Source organism: Heterodontus francisci, unplaced genomic scaffold (assembly GCF_036365525.1).
Source record: "Heterodontus francisci isolate sHetFra1 unplaced genomic scaffold, sHetFra1.hap1 HAP1_SCAFFOLD_377, whole genome shotgun sequence".
Taxonomy (NCBI): Eukaryota; Metazoa; Chordata; class Chondrichthyes; order Heterodontiformes; family Heterodontidae; genus Heterodontus; species Heterodontus francisci.
Window position 1 is genome coordinate 271,560 of NW_027142041.1, and position 21,219 is coordinate 292,778.

Here is a 21,219-nt window from a genome sequence, read left to right on the forward strand (position 1 = left end):
GTTCCAGGATTTTGACCGAGCGAATGTGAAGGAATGGCGATATAGTTCCAAGTCAGGATGGTGTGTGACTTGGAGGGGAACTTGCAGGTGGTGGTGTTCCCATGCATCTGCTGCCCGTATTCTTTTAGGTGGGAGAGTTTGCAGGTTAGGAAGGTGCAGTCGAAGGAGCCTTGGTGCGTTGCTGCAGAGCATCTTGTAGATGGTACACACTGCCGCCACCGTGCGTCGGTGGTGAAGGGAGTGAATGTTTGTAGATGGGGTGCCAATCAAGTGGGCTGCTTTGTCCTGGATGGTGTCAAGTTTCTGAATGGTGTTGGAGCTGCACCCATCCAGGCAAGTAGAGTATTCCATCACACTCCTGACGTGTGCCTTTTAGATAGTGGACAAGCTTTGGGGAGTCAGGAGATGAGTTACTTGCCGCAGGAATCCGAGCCTCTGATCTGTTCTTGTAGCCACGGTATTTATATGGCTACTCCAGTTCAGTTTCTGGTCAATGGTAACCACCAGGATGTTGATAGTGGGGGATTCAGCGACCGTAATGTCATTGAATGTCAAGGGGAGATGGTTAGATTCTCTCTTATTTGAGATGGTCATTGCCTGTCACTTGTGTGGCACGAATGTTACTTGTCACTTATCAGCCCAAGCCTGAATATTGTCCATGACTTTCTGCATCTCTGCACGGACTGCTTCAGTATCTGAGGAGTCACAAATGGTGCTGAACATTGTGCAATCATCAACAAACATCCCCACTTCTGACCTTATGATTGAAGGAAGGTCATTGATGAAGCAGCTGAAGATGATTTGCCCAGGACACTACCCTGAGGAACTCCTGCAGTAATGTCCTGGAGTTGAGATGATTGACCTCCAACAACCACAACCATCTTCCTTTGTGCTCGGTATGACTCCAACCAGCAGCGAGTTTTCCCCTGATTCCCACTGAATCCAGTTTTGCTAGGGCTCCTTGATGCCATACTCGGTCAAATGCTGCCTTGATGTCAAGGGCAGTCACTCTCACCTCACCTCTTGAGTTCAGCTCTTTTGTCCATGTTTGAACCAAGGCTGTAATGAGGTCAGAAGCTCAGTGACCCTGGTGGAACCCAAACTGAGCATCACTGAGCAGGTTATTGTTAAGCAAGTGCTGCTTGATAGCACTGTTAACAACACCTTCCATCATTTAACTGATGATCGAAAGTAGACTGATGGAGTGGTAATTGGCCGGGTTGGACTTGTCCTGCTTTTTGCGTACAGGTCAGACCTGAACAATTTTCCACATTGCCAGGTAGATGCCAGTGTTGTAGTTAGACTAGAACAGCTTGGCTCGGGGTGCAGCTCGTTCTGGAGCACAGGTCTTCAGTACTATTGCTGGAATGTTGTCAGGGCCCACAGCCTTTGCAGTATCCAGTGCCTTCAGTCGTTTCTTGATATCACACGGAGTGAATCGAATTGGCTGAAGACTGGCATCTGTGATGCTGGGGACTTCAGGAGGAGGCCGAAATGGATCATCAACTCGGCATTTCTGGCTGAAGATTATTGCAAATGCTTCAGCCTTATCTTTTGCACTGATGTGCTGGGCACTCCCATCATTGAGGATCAGGATATTTGTGGAGCCACCTCCTCCAGTTAGTTGTTTAATTGTCCACCACCATTCACGACTGGATGTGGCAGGACTGCAGAGCTTAGATCTGATCCATTGGTTGTGAGATTGCTTAGCTCTGTCTATCGCATGCTGCTTACGCTGTTTGGCACACAAGTAGTCCTGGGTTGGAGCTTCACCAGGTTGGCACCTCATTTTGAGGTATGTCTGGTGCTGCTCCTGGCATGCCCTTCTGCATTCTTCATTGAACCAGGATTGATCCCTCAGCTTGATGGTAATGGTAGAGTGAAGGATATGCCGGGCCATGAGGTTACAGATTGTGGTTGAGTACAATTCTGCTGCTGTTGATGGCCCACAGATGTCCATTTTTGAGTTGCTAGATCTATCCCATTCAGCACGGTGGTAGTGCCACACAGCTCGATGGAGGGTATCCTCAATGTGAAGACAGCACTTTTTCTCCACAAAGACTGTGCGATGGTCACTCCTACCAATACTGTCATGGACAGATACATCTGCGGCAGGCAGATAAGTGAGGATGGGGTCAAGTATATTTTTCTCTTTTGTTGGTTTCCTCACTACCTGATGCAGATCCAGTCTAGCAGCTATGTCCTTTAGGATTCGGCCAGCAGTGTTGTTGTGGGGCCATTCTCGGTAATGGACATTGAAGTCCCCCACCCAGAGTACATTCAGTACCTTGCCACCCACAGTGCTTCCTCCAAGCGGTGTTCAACATGGAGGAGTACTGATTCATCAGCTGATGGGGGGAAGGCGGTAGGTGGTAATCAGCAGGAGATTTCCTTGCCCGTGTTTGGCCATGAGACTTCACGGATATTAAGGACTCCCAGGGCAACTCCTTCCCGACTGTATACGACTGTGCCGCCACCTCTGCTGGGTCTGTCCTACTGGTGGGACACGACATACCCGGGGATGGTGATGGTGGTGTCCAGGACATTGTCTGTCAAGTATGATTTAGTGAGTATGACTATGTCAGGCTGTTGCTTGACTAGTCTGTGGGACAGCTCTCCCAACTTTGGCACAAGCCCCCAGATGTTAGTAAGGAGGACTTTGCAGGGCTGACAGGGCTGGGTTTGCCGTTGTTGTTTCCAGTGCCGAGGTCGATGCCAGGTGGCCAGTCTGGTTTTGCTCCTTATCGACTTTGTAGTGGTTTGATACAACTGAGTGGCTTGCTAGGCCATTTCAGAGGGCATTTAAGAATCAACCACATTGCTGTGGGTCTGGAGTCACATGCAGGCTACACCAGGTAAAGACAACAGATTTCCTTTCCTAAAGGACATTGGTAAACCAGATGGGTCTTTACAACAACTGACACTGGTTTCATGGCCATCACTAGACTAGCTTTTAATTCCAGATTTATTAATTGAATTCAAATTCTACCTTCTACTGTGGTAGGATTCAAACCCATGTCCCCGGAGCAATACCCTGGGTGTCTGGGTTATTAGTCCAGTTACAATACCACTATGCCACTGCCTCCCCAAATCAACACTGATAATGAGACAGTGATGAACGGTTGTTTTTCGGACTGGAGGGAGGTATATAGTGGGGTTCTCCAGGGGTTGGTGTTAGGACCCCTGCTTTTCTTGATCTAATTAATACCCAATTAAGGGCCTCATCCCTCGCTGGAATTAGCCCAGAGGTGGGCGGGCCTGTCGCTGCATGGGCATCACGGCAAACAAACCCATGCGGGATGGGTGGTCCCTCATTAAAAGGGACGTAGTGCCTGAAAGAGGGACCCGGCATCAGGAAGGTGGGGAGGGGCCTCCACCCTCGATGCCGACCCCCCTACATCTCCATCTCCCGCAACCCCCATCCCGCGAAACCCCTCCCGCTGAGACCAAGTTAGGACTAGAGTGATGTATATCCCAGAAGGGGCCAGTAAGTGGAGGGAAGGGCAGGAAATGCCACAGGGAAATACAAACATTGGCTGAATGTGCAAGACAAGGGACAGGATATCAGACCTGTAGATTGGCAGAAGGAAGTGAAAATGTGGAAAGCCAGAAAATGTAGAGTAAGTTCAAACAGTGGGCCTGAAGATAATCATAGTCCAAGGAAAAGGTCACGAACTTGTGAAAGGAAGTCTGGTTGTCCGAGGGACAGTAGCAGTAATCCAGAAAGGGATAGGAATTCGAGTAGGGGACGTGGCTTCACAAGAGCAAGGACCAGAGAACAGGCAAGGAGCGCAACTAGAAGTCGGAGCCCTTACGTTAGAGAAGCTCTAGAGGTTAATAACAAGTTAGATGGTGAGTTGGTAAATGATACAGAACAAAAATAGCTTGACAGTTGGAGAGAGTTTGGCATATACACAGAAGTGCCAGAAAGAGGACAACCAACATTGTCCCATCGATGAATCTGTACAAAGTACTCCCCGATGGTATGTATAAAGATAAAGCCAGACTTGTAGCTCGGGAATTTGAGGAACAACTAGGTGACCAAGAAGTTGGAGTGGATTCCCCAACAGCAGGAAAAGCAAGTTTGAGGATTTTCCTAGCCCTTTCAGCAACACACTCATGGGAATGTAAGTCCATTGACATCAAAGTTGCATTTTTGCAAGGGGAGATATTTCAAAGGGAAATATTTTTAAAGCCAAAAGAAGCTGGAGATATAGAAGGGTAATAATGGAAGATAAACAAGCGTGTGTATGGGCTAAACGATGCATCCAGGGTGTGGTATTTTTCAGTTAGGACTGTCCTACTAAAAGCTGGTTGTATTCAGCTGTATACAGGGCTGTGTTCTCGCACCTACACTGTTTGGGATCTTCTCCTCCCTGCTGCTCTCACATGCGTTCAAGTCTTCAGAAAAAGGAATTTTCCTTCACACAAGATCAGATGGCAGGTTGTTCAACCTTGCCCGTCTAAGAACGAAGACCAAAGTACGGAAAGTCCTCATCAGGGAACTCTTTGTTGATGATGCTGCAACAACATCCCACACTGAACAGTGTCTGCAGAGACTCATTGATAGAATTGCGGCTGCCTGCAACAAATTTGGCCTAGCCATCAGCCTCAAGAAAACAAACATCATGGGACAGGATGTCAGAAATGTTCCATCCATCAATATCGGCGACAACGCTCTGGAAGTGGTTCAAGAGTTCATCTATCTAGGCTCAAGTATCACCAGTAACCTGTCTCTAGATGCAGAAATCAACAAGCGCATGGGAAAGGCGTCCACTGCTATGTCCAGACTGGCCAAGAGAGTGTGGGAAAATGGCGCACTGACACGGAACACAAAAGTCTGGGTGTATCAGGCCTGTGTCCTCAGTACCTTGCTCTATGGCAGCGAGGCCTGGACAACGTATGTCAGCCAAGAGCGACGTCTCAATTCATTCCATCTTCGCTGCCTCCGGAGAATACTTGGCATCAGGTGGCAGGACCGTGTCTCCAACGCAGAAGTCTTTGAGGCAGCCAACATCCCCAGCATATACACCTGACTGAGCCAGCAGCGCTTGAGAAGGCTTGGCCATGTGAGCCGCATGGAAGATGGCAGGATCCCCAAGGACACATTGTACAGCGAGCTCGTCACTGGTATCAGACCCACCGGCCGTCCATGTCTCCACTTTACAGACGTCTGCAAACACAACATGATGTCCTGTGACATTGATCACAAGTCTTGGGAGTCATTTGCCAGTGAGCGCCAGAACTGGTGGACAGCCATAAAGGCGGGGCTAAAGTGTTAGCAGTAGGCAGGAGAAAAGACAGAAGCGCAAGGGGAGAGCCAACTGTGTAACAGCCCCGACAACCAATTTTAACTGCAGCACCTGTGGAAGAGTCTGTCACTCTAGAATTGGCCTTTATAGCCACTCCAGGCGCTGCTTCACAAACCACTGACCACCTCCAGGTGCTTACCCATTGTCTCTCGAGCCAATGGGTAAGGAGGCGAAAGAAGAAGAAGAAGAAGAAGAAGATTCAGCTAAAAGCAGATCCGGCAATGTTTTATTGGTTCCACGAAGAAAAACTAGCAGGCATTTTCTTGATGCACACAGATGGGGTGGATCTGCAGCATTTGAGAAATTTGTGGTAGATAAAGTTCTACAGGAAGTTAAATTTGAAATTCAGACTTCCGGAGCTTTTAAATATTTAGGGCTGAATATTAGGCAGACTAAGTTAGGGGGTAACCCTACATTAACAGTCTTACCTAGAGAATGTTAATAGGATCCCAATAAATCGGGCTAGATCCTCACAAAAGGAAGACTCTGCAACCAAGGAAGAAGTAGACCAGTTAAGGAGCTTAATTGGGCAGTTAAACCGGTTGTGCACACAACCTCAGCCGAATGCTTGCTATGATGTATTAGAATTGAGCACCATGCTGAAACAGGCTACTGTTGGGGAAGTGCTGAAAGAAAATAAGACATGAAGAAATTGAGTTTAGACAAATGTCCGCTCGAGTTTCTAGCACTGGGTGACCCAGAAGAAATGAAATTAGTAATTTTTAGTGACTCCTCACACGCTAATCTTCCCAATGGTTATTCGAGTGCATCAGGATTCATTATATGTTTGTTGGGAAGAAATGATAAATGTTGTCCATTAGCCTGGGAATCAAAGAAAATAAAGAGAATAGCTAAAAGCACCTTAGCTGCTGAGACACTTGTACTGATAGCAGTGATAGATACGGGTATGTATTTAGTCATAGTCATAGAGTCATACAGCACAGAAACAGGCCCTATGGCCCATTGTGTTTGTGCTGGCCATACAGCACCCAACTACTCTAATCCCATATTCCTGCACTTGGCCAGTCACCTGGTATGCTATGGCGTTTCAAGTGCTCATCTAAATACTTCATAAATTTAGTGAGGGTTCCTGCCTTCACCACCTCTTCAGGCAGTGCGTTCCAGATTCCAACCAACCTTTGGGTGAAAAAATGTTTCCTCAAATCCCCCCAAACCTCCTGCCCCTTACCCTAAATCTATGCCCCCTGGTTCTTGACCCCTCTGCTAAGGGAAAAAGTTTCTTCCTATCTAACCTATCAATGCCCCTCATAATTTTATATACCTCAATCATGTCCCCCCTCAGCCTTCTCTGCTCCAAGGAAAACAACCCTAGCCTTTTCAGTCTCTCTTCATAGCTGAAATGCTCCAGCCCAGGCAACATCCTGGTGAATCTCCTCTGCACCCTCTCCACTGCAATCACATCCTTCCTGTAGTGTGGTGACCAGAACTGTACACAGTACTCCAGCTGTGGCCTAACTAACGTTTTATATAGCTCCATCATAACCTCTCTGCTCTTATATTCTATGCCTCGGCTAGTAAAGGCCAGCACAAAGGGCGGCACAGTGGCGCAGTGGTTAGCACCGCAGCCTCACAGCTCCAGGGACCCGGGTTCAATTCTGGGTACTGCCTGTGTGGAGTTTGCAAGTTCTCCCTGTGTCTGCGTGGGTTTCCTCCGGGTACTCCGGTTTCCTCCCACATGCCAAAGACTTGCAGGTTGTTAGGTAAATTGGCCATTATAAATTGCCCCTAGTATAGGTAGGTGGTAGGGAAATATAGGGACAGATGGGGATGTGGTAGGAATATGGAATTAGTGTAGGATTAGTATAAATGGGTGGTTGATGGTCGGCACAGACTCGGTGGGCCGAAGGGCCTGTTTCAGTGCTGTATCTCTAAATAAAAAAAAAATCCCATATGCCTTCAAAACCACCTTATCTACCTGTGCTGCTGCCTTCAGTGATCTATGGACAAGTACAACAAGGTCCTTCTGACTTTCTGTACTATCCAGGGTGCTACCATCCATTGTGTATTCCCTTGCCTTGTTAATCCTCCCAAAATGCATTACCGCACACTCTTCAAGATAAAATTCCATTTGCCACTGCTCCGGCCATCTTGCCAGCCCATCTATATCTCCCTGTAATCTAAGGATTTCCTCCTCACTATTTACAACACCACCAATTTTCGTGTCATCTGCGAACTTACTGATCATACCTCCTATATTCACCTCTAAATCATTAATGTACACTACAAACAGCAAGGGTCCCAGCACCAATCCCTGTGGTACACCACTGGTCACAGGCTTCCAATTGCAAAAACAGCCTTCGACCATCACTCTCTGCCTCCTGCCACTAAGCCAATTTGGGGTCCAATTTGCCAAATTGCTCTGGATCCCATGGGCTCTTACCTTCTTCACCAATCTCCCACGTGGGACCTTATCAAAAGCCTTACTGAAATCCATGTATACTACACCTACTGCTTTACCCTCATCGTCACATCTAGTCACCTCCTCAAAAATTCAATCAAGTTAGTTAGACACGATCTCCCCCTGACAAAGCCATGCTGACTATCCCTGATTAATCCCTGACTATCCAACTGGAGATTAATCCTTTCCCTCAGAATTTTTTCTAATATTTTCCCAACTCACCGGCCGGTAATTACCTGGTTTATCCCTGCTACCCTTCTTGAATAATGGTACCACATTTGCTGTCTTCCAGTCCTCTGGTACCTCTCCTGTGGCCAGAGAGGATTTGAAAATTTTGTCAAAGCCCCTGCTATCTCCTCACTTGCCTCACATAACAGCCTGGGATACATCTCATCTGGGCCTGAGGATTTATCCACTTTTAAGCCCACTAAAACAGCTAATATTTCCTCCCTTTCAATGCTAATATGTTCAAGTATATCACAATCTGCCTCCCTGATCTCTACACCTACATCGTCCTTCTCCATAGTGAACACCGATGAAAAGTAATCATTTAAAACCTCACCTATAACCTCTGGCTCCACACAAAGATTGCCACTTTGGTCCCGAATGGGCCCTACTCTTTCCCTGGTTATCCTCTTGCCCTGAATATACTTATAAAACACCTTGGGATTTTCCTTCATCTTGCCCGCTAGTGTTTTTTCATGCCCCCTCTTCGCTCTCCTAATTACTTTTTTAAGTGCCACCCTATACTTTCTACACTCCTCTAGTGCCTCCGCTGTTTTCAGTGCTTGGGATTCACCGTAAGCCTCCTTTTTTTTCCTGATCCAATCCTCTATATCCCTTGACATCCAGGGTTCCCTGGACTTGTTGGTCCTACCCTTCACCTTAACAGGTACATGTTGGCTCTGAACTCTCACAATTTCCTCTTTGAATGAGTCCCACTGATGTGATGTAGACTTTCCTACAAGTAGCTGCTCCCAGTCCACTTTGGCCAGATTCTGTTTAATCATATTGAAATTGGCCTTCCCCCAATTCAGTACCTTTATTTCTGGCCCGTCTTTGTCCTTTTCCATAATTACCTTAAATCTTACAGAGTTATGGTCACTATCCCCAAAATGCACCCCCACTGACACTTCTACCACTTGACCGGCTTCATTCCCTAGGATTACGTCCAAACTGCCCCTTCTCTTGTAGGACGTTCTACGTACTGGCTCAAAAAGCTCTCGTGGATGCATTTTAAGAATTCTGCCCCCTTTAAGCCTTTTGCATTAAGACTATCCCAGTTAATATTAGGGAATTTGAAATCCCCTACTATTATTACCCTATTATTTTTAAACCTCTCAGAGATTTGCCTACATATCTGCTCCTCTATCTCTTCCTGACTGTTTGGAGGCCTGTAGTACACACCCAGCCAAGTGATTGCCCCCTTTTTGTTTTTAAGTTCTACCCAAATGGCCTCATTTGAGGAACCTTCTGAGATATCATCCCTCCTTACTGCAGTAATTGACTCCTTGATCAACAGTGCAATGCCACCTCCTCTTTTATCCCCTCCCCTGTTGCGCCTGAAGATTCTATACCCTGGAATATTGAGCTGCCAGTCCTGTCCCTCCCTCAACCATGTCTCTGTGATAGCAATAATATCATAATCCCATGTGCTAATCAATGCCCTCAATTCCTCTGCCTTACTCGTAAGACTCCTTGCATTGAAATAAATGCAATCTAACCTTTTTCTCTTGTGCCTTACCAGGTCTATATTTGCTCTGCCTTCCAGGCAGACTCACTTTCTGTTCTATCTTATCCCCTACTGTACCTCCACTCTGTATCCCATCACCCTGCCAAATTAGTTTAAATGCCCCCAACAGCACTGGCAAATCTCCCAGCAAGGATGCTTGTCCCATTCCGGTTCAGGTGCAACCCGTCCAACTTGTACAGGTCTCACCTTTGCCAGAAACAGACCCAGTGATCCAGGAAACTAAAGCCCTCCCTCCTGCACCATCTCCTCAGCCACACATTCATCTGCTCTATCCTCCTATTCCTAAACTCATTAGCACGTGGCACAAGGGGTAATCCAGAGATTACAACCTTAGAGGTCCTGCTTTTTAATCTGTTACCTGGCTCCCTAAATTCTTGTTGCAGACCTCATCCCTTTTTCTAATTATGTCATTGGTACCAATGTGTACCACGACCTCTGGCTGCTCACCCTCCCCTTCAGAATGTCCTGTAACCGCTACGTGACATCCTTGACCCTTGCACCAGGGAGGCAACATACCATCCTGGAGTCACGTTTGCGGCCACAGAAACGCCTATCTGTACCCCTTATGATAGAATCCCCTATCACTATAGCTCTTCCACTCCTTTTCCCTCCCTGCTGTGCAGCAGAGCCATCCTTGGTGCCACGGACCTGGCTGTTGCTGCTTTCCCCTGGGAGGTCATCCCCCCCAACAGTATCCAAAGCGGTATATCTGTTTGAGAGGGGGATGGCCACAGGGGACTCCTGTACTACCTGCCTGCGCCTATTACTCCGCCTGGTGGTCACCCATCCCTTTACTGCCTGTGCTGCCATTACCTGCAGTGTGACCACCTCACTAAACATGCTATCCATGATGTCTTCAGCATCGCGGATGCTCCACAGTGCATCCACCTGCAGCTCTAGCTCCGTAATGCGGGTAGTCAGTAGTTGCAGATGGATACACTTCCTGCACAAATGGTTGTCAGGGACACTGGAAGCATCCCTGATTTCCCACAAAGCGCAGGAGGAGCATACCACAGGTACGAGCTCTCCTGCCATGACTTACCTTTAAATTAATTTAGTTACTCCCTTTTAAAAAATACTAATTACACTCGGGGTCTTGTTCTACTCCAAACATTACCCAGTACAATCTAAAGTCCTTAATAAATTACTCTAATTTAAGTATCACTTGAAGTTTTTAAAAAAAAACTTTCCCCTTTTTTAAGCAATTTAAATGCACTAACAGCTGTTACTTACCCAACCAATCACCTTACAGAATTCCCGTGATGTCACTGTTAAGTTTTTTTCCCCCTCTTTTCGAGACTCAGCGCCCGCTGAGACACACAGGGAGTGAGCTGCCGCTCCGGATCAGGTCCCACACAGGTCCACCAGCTGCCACTCCGCTCTGCTCCCAGGTAAGTGAAAGAGGGCCTCGAGCCCTGCTCTTTATTTCCAGCTGCCACTCCGGATCAGGTTCCACGCGGGTCCGCCAGCCGCCGCTCCGCTGTGCTCCCAGGTATTTATTGAATATTTTAAAGGAACTCTTATATAAGGGGCAATCGGAGAAAAATGTTCCTATAGAATGTTATATAGATAACCATTCTCTCGAGGACAATATCCATTCGACAAAAAGTGTCACAGAAAAGAGGTTGAGAATTGATCTCACAAGTATAAAAGAAATGTTGGAAAGAAATTTCCAAAATAAAATGGGTCAGCGCAAGTCATCAGTTGTCGGATTGTTTTTTGAAGAGAGGTGCTTGTTCAGATAAATTGTTGGGTGTCCTCGAAGAAGGCTGTCTTGTGTTATGATGAGTTAGGAAAATGTAGAATTTTTTAATGTTAAGATCGCTTTCTAATTCTTTAAATAAGTTTTTTTTTGTTTAAAAAAGGGGGGAATATACAGTATGTTAATGGCTGGTGCTGTTGAAGGTTAATGGTATAATAATGTAAGATCAAGAAAAATGTATTATTTTGTCTCTCTTCTTTTTTGTTTTTTATATATATAATGTATTTAATTTAAAGAAAAGAGGGAAATCTGTTTGTGTCCAATAAGTTCTGTTAATGGATGTTAACTACCTAGTAGTTGAAGGTAATAGGGTGAACAGGTGCTGGGTGTTGATTAGTTAATTGTACTCAGATGTGTATATCTAAAGAGCCAGCCAGCACTGACTGGATGTTGTTAGGAGTGGAGAAGTAAGCTTTGTGGCAAGTAATAAACAGTCTCCACCAAAGCTGCCTAGTCTCTGTCTTTTTCACAAACAGGCTTGGAAGTTTCTCTAACATGGGACAAGGTGAGTTGCTCTTGCAGGGAGCTGGCATGGACATGATGGGCTGAATGGCCTCCTTCTGTGCTGGAACCAATCTATCTGTGCAGTGGTTTCACGGTACGTACCAGACATGGGAGAATTTGTGTCTGTTTCCTTGGCGGTCGATCAGACTGAGGAGGATCTCTATGACAAGGAGGCGCAGTTCAGCATCCTCCATTAATGAGGCGGATAGAAGAGGCTCCAGGAAGGAGGTGGGCAGGGTTGCTAACAGATTACTGCTCTGGAATCCAATTGTCACCTGCAGGTAGCATCAAAGAAATAAAAATTTATACACTGCAATCAACCACTCTGCAGAGCAGTGAAAGGAAGAAACAACATAAAACACTTGAAAATAGCTCAGATGTAATGCTTCCACCTCCCACTGAAACATACAGCTCACCTTAATCACGTTAAACTGAAATTTGTGCTTATGCTGGTGGGGGATGTTAATGGCAGATTGGAATACTTATCCATTTCTGGCATGCAGTGTCAGCATCAAACACTCCCAGGACAGGTATAGCATCAAACACACCTAGGGTAGGTACAGCCTGTGTTAGATACAGAGTGAAGATCCCTCTGCACTGTCCCCATCAAACACTCCTAGGGGAGGTACAGCATAAGTTTTGCTGCTGCCTAATTGGGACTGCTGAGTGCACAATGAGTCTCAGCTGACTGTTGATTGTGGGCTGCGAGCTGTGAGTTGGAGGCTGTGAAACAGCTGCAGGGAGTAAGAGACAGACACAATGAGGAAGGTTTCTACCTATTTTGTCACCAAGGAAAACAACAGAAAGACACAAGGACTGGAAAATCTTTGTGAGGTTGATTGGAGCATTTGCAGTCTTTTTTATTTGATTGTTGGTGGGGTGGGGTGGGGTGGGGTGGGGAGGGAGAAGAAGCAAGAAAAAGGCTTAGGGTGGGGCTGCCTGTTTCAATAGGGGTCCTGTGTTATTTGTCACCATCGACTTGGGAACTTCCTCCCCACCCCAACCACTTGGTCTGGGATAGTGGGAGTTGTTTGGGTGAAGAGACTTTGTTCTTTGATAACATTGGGAAAAATGTGTGCCTGAGCAGCTTCAGCTGTCCCAGGCGAAGACATCACCCTCCTCCAACCAGAAGACCAGCCGTAAGACTGCTTGTATTATTGCAGCTGCGAAAACTGTTTCCTCCTGGCCTTCCTCTCCCTCAGCCTCTTCTCCTTTTGCCTCCAAGTCGTTGCAATATCAATTTACTATTATATTTGCTAATTATTTATTTCTCCCTCTCTCTCTCAACACACCGTGGGTGTAACTCTTCTACCCCATGGCTTCTCAGTCCTCTCCGTTGGCAAGGCCTTCCTATGCTGCAGCAGCTGCTGCGGTCGTTCCTGTTGCCCTGTCACCTTTCAAGCTTTAATAACAAAGGATGGGGTGAAGAGTTACGCCCACCCAAATATGACAATTGAGGCCTGCGTTAAGGCAATGGCCGAGGTTGTCGGCCCTTCGGCCATTGTTACAACCTCAAAAATGTATGACAAGGCTGTATTTTTCCTAAAGACCAAGCAGACAGTGTCCCTGGCACTGAGTAAGGGGTTCACTGTGGGTGGGACGTTCCTGCTGGTGGATCCTCTGGGGGTTACTGCGCAGCGGATTCTGCTATTGAACGTGCCGCCCTTTATTCCAAGTGAGCTCCTCTTCCCCCGTCAACACCATCTGGGGTAGGTGAGGTCGGGGATCACCCCAGTCTTGCTCGGTCTTCGGGAGAACAGCTTCCAGCATGTTTACTCCTTCTGTCGCAGTTATTTATGCAGCTGAAGTGGGAGGATGTCATGAAGGGCCACTTCCATGTGGAGTTCCAGGGGGCGGCCTGTAGCATCTTATCGAGCTCAGACGGGGCACGATGCCATGCCTGCAAGGGGGTGAGGCATGCTCGTAAGAACTGCCCCAACCTCCTGGTGGCCAGCTCCACCTCTGCTGCCCAGGGTGGCACCGCTGCACCTTCCCCCCGCCCCCACCCCCATCATGACCCCTACACCTCCATCAGACATCAGTCACTCCAGTGGGGAGGGAGAGACCAGGTGAAAGGAAGGCGCAGAAAAAGAATAAACACAGAAGTGCGCGACCACTGGATACTGTTGCACAACCCGAGCCTGATCTCAACCCAAGGCCCGATCCCGGGTAACCCACCCATCCCAGGGCTGGGGTCAGGCCCAGGGTAACCAGGTGAAAGGAGGGTGCAGAGACCTCTGACATCATGGAGGTTTTTAGGCCTCCACACCCTAGTGGGAAAAAGAGGAGAGGGCACCCCTCGAGAGAGTTAACACAGGGTCCATCTGCTGGAGGGGCGCTGTCTCCTGGTTCGGGTCACCAGGTTCCCCCTGCCACCACCACCAAGGCCACAAGACCTGGGCAAGAGCTCCCTACCAGTCAGGATGGAGTGGAGGGGGTGACCCCTGTGCATGTGGCCCCTGCTGAGGGAGCGAGTGGAGCCCTGCTTGTGGTGGGCGACCCTGGGGACTCTCCTGGAGAAGCCTCCCCATCTGCGACTGGGTCGGGTGCCCTGAATGGAGGGGAGGGCGAGGCCCTGAAGGGTCGGCCCTCCCAGCTAAAATCTAGCCCTGACCAATATGTAACCGACCCAGCTGCAATTAAAAATGCTGTCCCGTCTGCTGAGCCTGTGAGCGCTGGCAGAGCGGGAAATGGCCTTCTCTCTCCGCCTCTGCTCCCGGCTCCGGCTGGATTTCCGGAGTCGGGAATTACCATCTGCCCAGGGCCACTCACTGGCCTGGGGACAGAGGTGGAGGGGGGTCCTGAACCGTTAAGTGCCCTTAGGCTCCAGTTCTACAGAAGAACCCAGAGAGGAAGACTCTGACATTGATCCTGGAGGTTAGATCGTGACGGAGGTGGGACCAGCTGGTGCGGCCTGGATGTCCGCCCCACAGTGTGTGGTGGGTGTGTCGGCCACAGGCAGTGACGACTTGGAGGAGGTTGGGGACTTGGTGTGGGGCACGGAAGTTGATCTTGAATCCATTGCCAGTGAGGCAGTGGACTCCCTCGTGCCTCCTACTGAGTCTCCTCTCGTCCCCACTGCAGAACACCAGGACTTCCTTGCAGCCTGCAGGGGTTGCTGCAATAAGGTTCAGCTGGCTCTTGGCCGGTGGTCGAGCCTGGCGCAGATCATCCAGTCTGTCTGTGCTGCCCTCAATAAGGGGGGACGGGTGAGGGCGTGAAACTGGTTGAGAGGCGCCGTTTAAAGCGTTCCTCAAAGGGCTGCTGGGGGAGTGGAAGGCGAGGTGCACTTCTGCTCCTTCCTCACAGTAAGGTGTTGGTGATGGGTTTCAAAGTACTTTTGTCATGAAGATAACCATACCCAGCCTCAACACCAGTGGCAGCAGGGGGTCTCTCTGCAGATTTCACAAACTCTCAGTCCTCTGGGAAGGCAGGTATGCGGAGAGCCTTCTGCAGGAAACCCACACAGTTTGGGCAGATGAAGCCAGTTAAGTCTGGAGTGGCAGGTTGGGGTCTACATGAGTCACCTCACCCCTATTTCTAGTGGGGTGGCTATCTTGTTGGTCCCGACTTTTCAGTCGTAGAGCTTGTGCCAGGCCGCTTGCTCCACCTTGCCATTTGCCTGGGTGGTGTGCCGCTCCACTTGGTAAAGGTGCACACGCCCAGGCTCGGCACGTTGCAAGCGAGCTTCTTTAAAGAAGTGTCCGCTCTCTTGAGCGCTATTGACAGCGGCGAATGCGTCATCCTCGGGGGGAGGATTTTAACTGTACCCTCGAGGTGAGGAATCGCTCCGGTCCCCAGCATGGACAAGAACTGATCTCACAAGCCTTATTGAATTCTTTGAAGATGTGACAAAACACATTGATGAAGGAAGAGCAGTGGATGTGGTGTATATGGATTTTAGCAAGGCGTTTGATAAGGTTCCCCATGGTAGGCTCATTCAGAAAGTAAGGAGGCATGGGATACAGGGAAAGTTGGCTGTCTGGATACAGAATTGGCTGGCCCATAGAAGACAGAGGGTGGTAGTAGATGGAAAGTATTCAGCATGGAGCTCGGTGACCAGTGGTGTTCCGCAGGGATCTGATCTGGGATCTGCTCTGCTCTTTGTGATTTTTATAAATGACTTGGATGAGGAAGTGGAAGGCTGGGTTAGCAAGTTTGCCGATGACACGAAGGTTGCTGGAGTTGTGGATAGTGTGGAAGGCTGTTGTAGGTTGCAACGGGACATTGACAGGATGCAGAGCTGGGCTGAGAAGTGGCAGATGGAGTTCAACCTGGAAAAGTGTGAAGTGATTCATTTTGGAAGGTCAAATTTGAATGCAAAATACAGGCTTAAAGACAGGATTCTTGGTAGTGTGAAGGAACAGAGGGATCTTGGGGTCCATGTCCATAGATCGCTCAAAGTTGCCACCCAAGTTGATGGGGTTGTTAAGAAAGCGTATGGTGTGTTGGCTTTCATTAACAGGGGGATTGAGTTTAAGAGCCGCAAGGTTATGCTGCAGCTCTATAAAGCCCTGGTTAGACCACACTTGGAATATTGTGTTCAGTTCTGGTCGCCTCATTAAAGGAAGGATGTGGAAGTTTTAGAGAGGGTGCAGAGGAGATTTACCAGGATGCTGCCTGGACTCGAGGGCATGTCTTACGAAGAAAGGTTGAGGGAGCTAGGGCTTTTCTCATTGGAGCATAGAAGGATGAGAGGTGACTTGATAGAGGGGTACAAGATGATGAGAGGCATAGATAGAGTGGATAGTCAGAGACTTTTTCCCAGGGCGGAAAGGGTTATCACCAGGGGGCATAATTTTAAGGTGATTGGAGGAAGGTTTCGGGGAGATGTCAGAGGTAGGTTCTTTACACAGAGAGTGGTGGGTGCTTGGAATGCACTGCCAGCGGTGGTAGTAGAAGCAGATACATTAGGGACATTTAAGCGACTCTTGGATAGGTACATGGATGATAGTAGAATGAAGGGTATGTAGGTAGTTTGATCCTAGAGTAGGTTAAAGGTTCGGCACAACATCGTGGGCCGAAGGGCCTGTACTGTGCTGTACTGTTCTATGTTCTATCTGCTCCCTCGGCTTGGTGGACATCTCCATCCCAACTCCAGCGCCTCCACATGGGGGTTTGGAGGAGGATGGTCCTGAATCGACCTCCTCTACATTCCGCAGGTGTACGTTTCCTGCGTCTCAGCAGCCTCCATGTGGCTGGTGCCATGCTCGGATCACCACCTGGTGTGGGCGGAGCTCATCCGCTCTGCAAGTGGGTGGGATCCGCGTACTGGCACTTTAACCACAAGTTGCTGGAGGAAGAGCGATTTTAGGACTCATTCCGTCGATTCTGGGCTGACTGGAGAAGGAAGCAGGGGGGCTTCCCCTCCTTGGGGCTATGGTGGGTGTACGTGAAGGGGTCGACCAAGAGGCGGGGAGTCGAGATTGGTGCCTGGCAAGGGAGGTTCTCAATTCAGAGTCCTGTTTCGGTCAGGCCGTCTCAGACCCGGACCTGTGGCAGGCGTACAAAGCGAAGGGCGCTTTGAGGGACCTGCAGCTCGTAGGGTCCTGAGCGGCATACGTGAGGTCACGGATCCAGATTCTGGAAGGTGTGGACCGCGCCTCACCCGCTTCATCTATTCGCTGGAAAAATGGCAGGGGGGTTCCGTAAGCAGCTCATTGAGCTGCTGGCTGTCGATGGATCCTCCGTCACAGATCCGGAGGAATGAGCTTCTTAGTCCATACCTATTACAGTACATTATTCTCTCCGGATCCATCCAGTGAGGATGCATGCAGAGTTTTGTGGGAGGACCTGCTGAAGGTCAGCCCGGAGGGCGCCGAAGGAGTGGAGGCTCCGCTCACGTTGGCAAATCCCTGTGGCTGGACGGTCTGACCGTGGAGTTCCTCAGGGCTTTCTGGGATGTCCTGGGGGGCGATTACGCATTGGTCCTGGGGGAAAGCCTGGTAACTGGGGAGATACCCCTCTCATGGTGCAGGGTGGTCATCGTCCTGCTGCCAAAGAGGACGATCTCTGCTTGCTTAAGAACTGGCATCTGGTCTCCCTCCTCAGCACGGATTATAAGATCTTTGCCCGGGCTATGTCTACGCGCCTGGGCTCCGTGCTGGCCCAAATGATCCATCCCAACCAGTCCTACACAGTCCCTGGCCGGTCCATCCAGGACAATATCCACCTGGTCTGGGACCTGATTCATCTTTCCCAGAGGACTGGTCTGTTGGTCGCCTTTCTTTCCCTCGATCAGGAGAAGGCGTTCGACAGGGTGGATCACGAATATCTTTTCGGGACTCTGTGCGCATTCGGAATCGGGCCGCATTTTGTGGCCAAAGTCCGACTTTTATATGCTGCCGCAGAGTGTCTGGCCAAAGTTAACGGGTCCTTGACGGCGTCTCTGCTTTGGGAGAGGAGTACATCAGGGATGCTCCATATCTGGCCAATTATATACCCTCTGCCTGGAGCCATTCCTGTGCTTGCTCTGCAGGAGGTTGACGGGATTGGCTCTGTGTGGGCTGCGCATGCAGGTCGTCCTCTCGGTTTACGCCAATGACAGTCACCGATCCCATTGACTTGCGGAGGATGCGCGAGTGCCAGCAGACCTTTTCTGTCGGTCCATGAGGATCAATTGGGAGAATTGTTCCGGACTCCTGGTGGGTCAGTGCTGGAGGAGTTGACACTTTTTGCGTGGAGCACCATGCATCTCCTCTATCTGGGAGTCCACCTGAGCCCCACTGAGGAAGCCTGGCTGGCAAACTGGCAGGAGTTGGAAGCGTAAGTCACCACTCAGCTAAGGTGCTGGACAGGACTGATCTGAATGCATTCCTAGAGGGGCCAAGCGTTGGTCATAAACGAACTGGTGGCTTCAATGCTGTGGTACCGGTTGGTCACTTTGGTCCCTGCATTTACCACCAAGATGCAGAAGAAGCTCGTTGAATTCTTCTGGGGCAAGAGGAAACACTGGGTGTCTGCCGCGGTCCTGAGTCTCCCAATTGAGGAGGATGGCCAGTCGCTGGTGTGCGTCTGCACCCAGGATGCGACTCTCCACCTTTGGACCCTGCAGAGATCCTTTTACGTCGAGCGTCCTCTCAGATGGTGTGCATGGTGATGTATTTTTTCTACTGGGGCACTGCCGACACGCCGCTCTCAGAGGCGAATCTTAGCCGTGCCTCTCTGAAGGAGTTGCCTATCTTTTACCGGGATCCATTCAGAATCTGGAACATGCTCAGCTCCAGTCAGCGTGCTCCCCCACCAGCAGAGGAGAAGGCCTTGGCTGTCCGGGCGGCCGGCTCTGGAGATGGGTGGAGAAGTAGCCGAAGCCTCCAGGACGCCCCTCACTGCGGGTGACAAGGGGGCTCGGAAGTGTGCAGCACTCCCAGCTGAGCTGACCACTGCTTGGCCGGAACTGCTCATCAGACCCAGGCCCCGAAACCCTCATTGGGAGCCGGTCCCGCACAACCTAAGCCGCCTCTTGGAAATGCCCTCCATGCCATACCACATGGCGCGGAGGGGTTTCCTGTCTGGGCTGCTCCTGCACATTCTCCACTTGCTTGCCCTCATCTGCCATCCGGACACGTTGTGGCAGTCTGTGTTGCCATCTGGTAGTGAGGGGAAACCCCGGTGGAGGTCTCTGTGGGAGACCTCTCCCTTTACATAGGGGACCTTGGGTGGAGGGTGCTGCACAAGTCAGACCCGTGCAATACACTTTTAAGTAGGTTCACGCACTCCCATGCCACCTGCAATTTCTGCAGCCTGGACGAGTCTGTGTTCCACGTATATATGGAGTGTGTGGGGCTGCAGCCCCCTTTGAGTATTTAAGGGGGCTGCTCCTCAGGTTTTGGTTGCACTTCAGCCTCACGCTCCTGATCTTTGGGCACCCAGTGCGGAAGGGGGGTGGGCCGGGAGGAGGATCTCGTCGGTCTGCTCTTGGGCCTGGCCAAGGTGGCAATTCACAGGTCCAGTCTGTAGGCCATTGGAGGGTTCCATCTGCCCTGATTGCCTGCCCCTTTTCCGAGGTTACATTCACGCCTGGGTGTCCCTGGAGAAGGAGCATGTGGTGTCCGCCGGTTTGCTTGAGGCTTTTCGTGACTGGTGGGCGCCGCAGGGGCTGGAGTGCATCATTGATGCAGAGAATGTTGTTTTAATTTGAGTTTTGTTTTATTTTATCTGTTTTTAATAAAGTTATTTATTTAAAATGCTTATAAAGGGAGCCTGGGGAATAAAGGCTCCCTTGACAAAAATGAATAAAAGGGGCCTAAGGTATAAAGGCCACCTTAAGAAATAAAAAACGGGACTGAAAAAAAATATTTAAAATGGGGTAGATACAGAGTAAAGATCCCTTGGAAAAAAAGGGTTAGATACAGAGTAAAACTCCCTCTACACTGTCCCATCAAACACTCCCAGGAAAGAAACAACACACATGTACAACAGGGACCCCTGCATTGTTGGGAGTCCTGAGTGCATTTCCCTTTCTATTTTCAGGCATTTAGGCTGGTTGTGCCCAGTTAACTCTTTGTCTGTTGAGTTTTGTATGCACGATTGAGGCTTTCTGACTTTACCAGTGAGTGTGCACTGAAGGAATGAGGGAATATTTTCTAGAAGCCATACCTGGAGGAGGGATTTTAGCAGCATCAACTGAATCATACGATTTCCATCATCCCTGAAACAGGAAGCAAAGTGGGAAATGAATGTTTTGTCACAGGCCTGTTTTTACTGCATTGATTATAAAAGCCAGAAGCAGTCACATGATAGTGGACATTGGCACAGAGGCAGGTAGCTGATTGAGGCCATACTCCCCTCTGCTGCTCAGCACTTTGACCATATGTCATGGAACTGGTTTTTCTCCTGTGTTTAAAACAGTGTGCCTTTAAGACTGAGCACAATGTGCCAGCAGCTGCACCTGTTACCTAGGCTACAGCAGGAGAGAGAGGTCACATGGTGTACTGTAACTTTTAACTGTGGGTAAAGACTGGCTTCAACTGATTTAAACTGGAGTCCAACGAAGCATGCTCTGAAGGAAGAAACTGTATATCTCTCTTAGCAGGAAAATCTACATTTATCTTCATGCTCTGTATTGTCTAAGGAGAGATTTTTTTAAAAAACCCTGGAAAAAAGAACATTTGTCTTCAAGAGGGACACTCTGTCGTTTGTTTGTATTTGCTGGAATTCTCAGTAAGGTTTCTACTGAAAAACTACCAATTCTAGAATCCAAATAGACCTGTGGCTATACTCCTTGTTAAAAGAACTGTGTGACGCCTGCTGCAACCGAAGTGCTTTGAATGCCTATCCATTATAGACTGTCAAATTCGCCTGGAGACTTCGAGTGGCATCTGATTGTTCTAATCTGGGGGACCCCAGCAACCAGGAACGTAACACACCAGGACTTACAACCCAGCTACTTATTTTATTCCTAAGAAATACTATTTTTAAAAACTGGTTAACTATTGTTAGTTTTGAATGTATGTGTGTGTGCATGGGG

General features: G+C 49.1%; 1 protein-coding gene across 1 annotated transcript in view; it reads right to left on the reverse strand.

Annotated features, from left to right (window-relative positions):
* The window catches only part of LOC137366359 (protein EFR3 homolog B-like), a 263,372-nt gene that overhangs the window by 100,306 nt on the left and 141,847 nt on the right, over positions 1-21,219 (reverse strand). Inside the window, exons 12-13 of the mRNA XM_068028261.1 lie at positions 20,349-20,400; positions 11,853-12,025 (exon numbers count right to left, since the gene is read on the reverse strand). Coding sequence (XP_067884362.1) covers positions 11,853-12,025; positions 20,349-20,400 — 225 coding nt within the window. The remainder of the gene's footprint in view (positions 1-11,852; positions 12,026-20,348; positions 20,401-21,219) is intronic.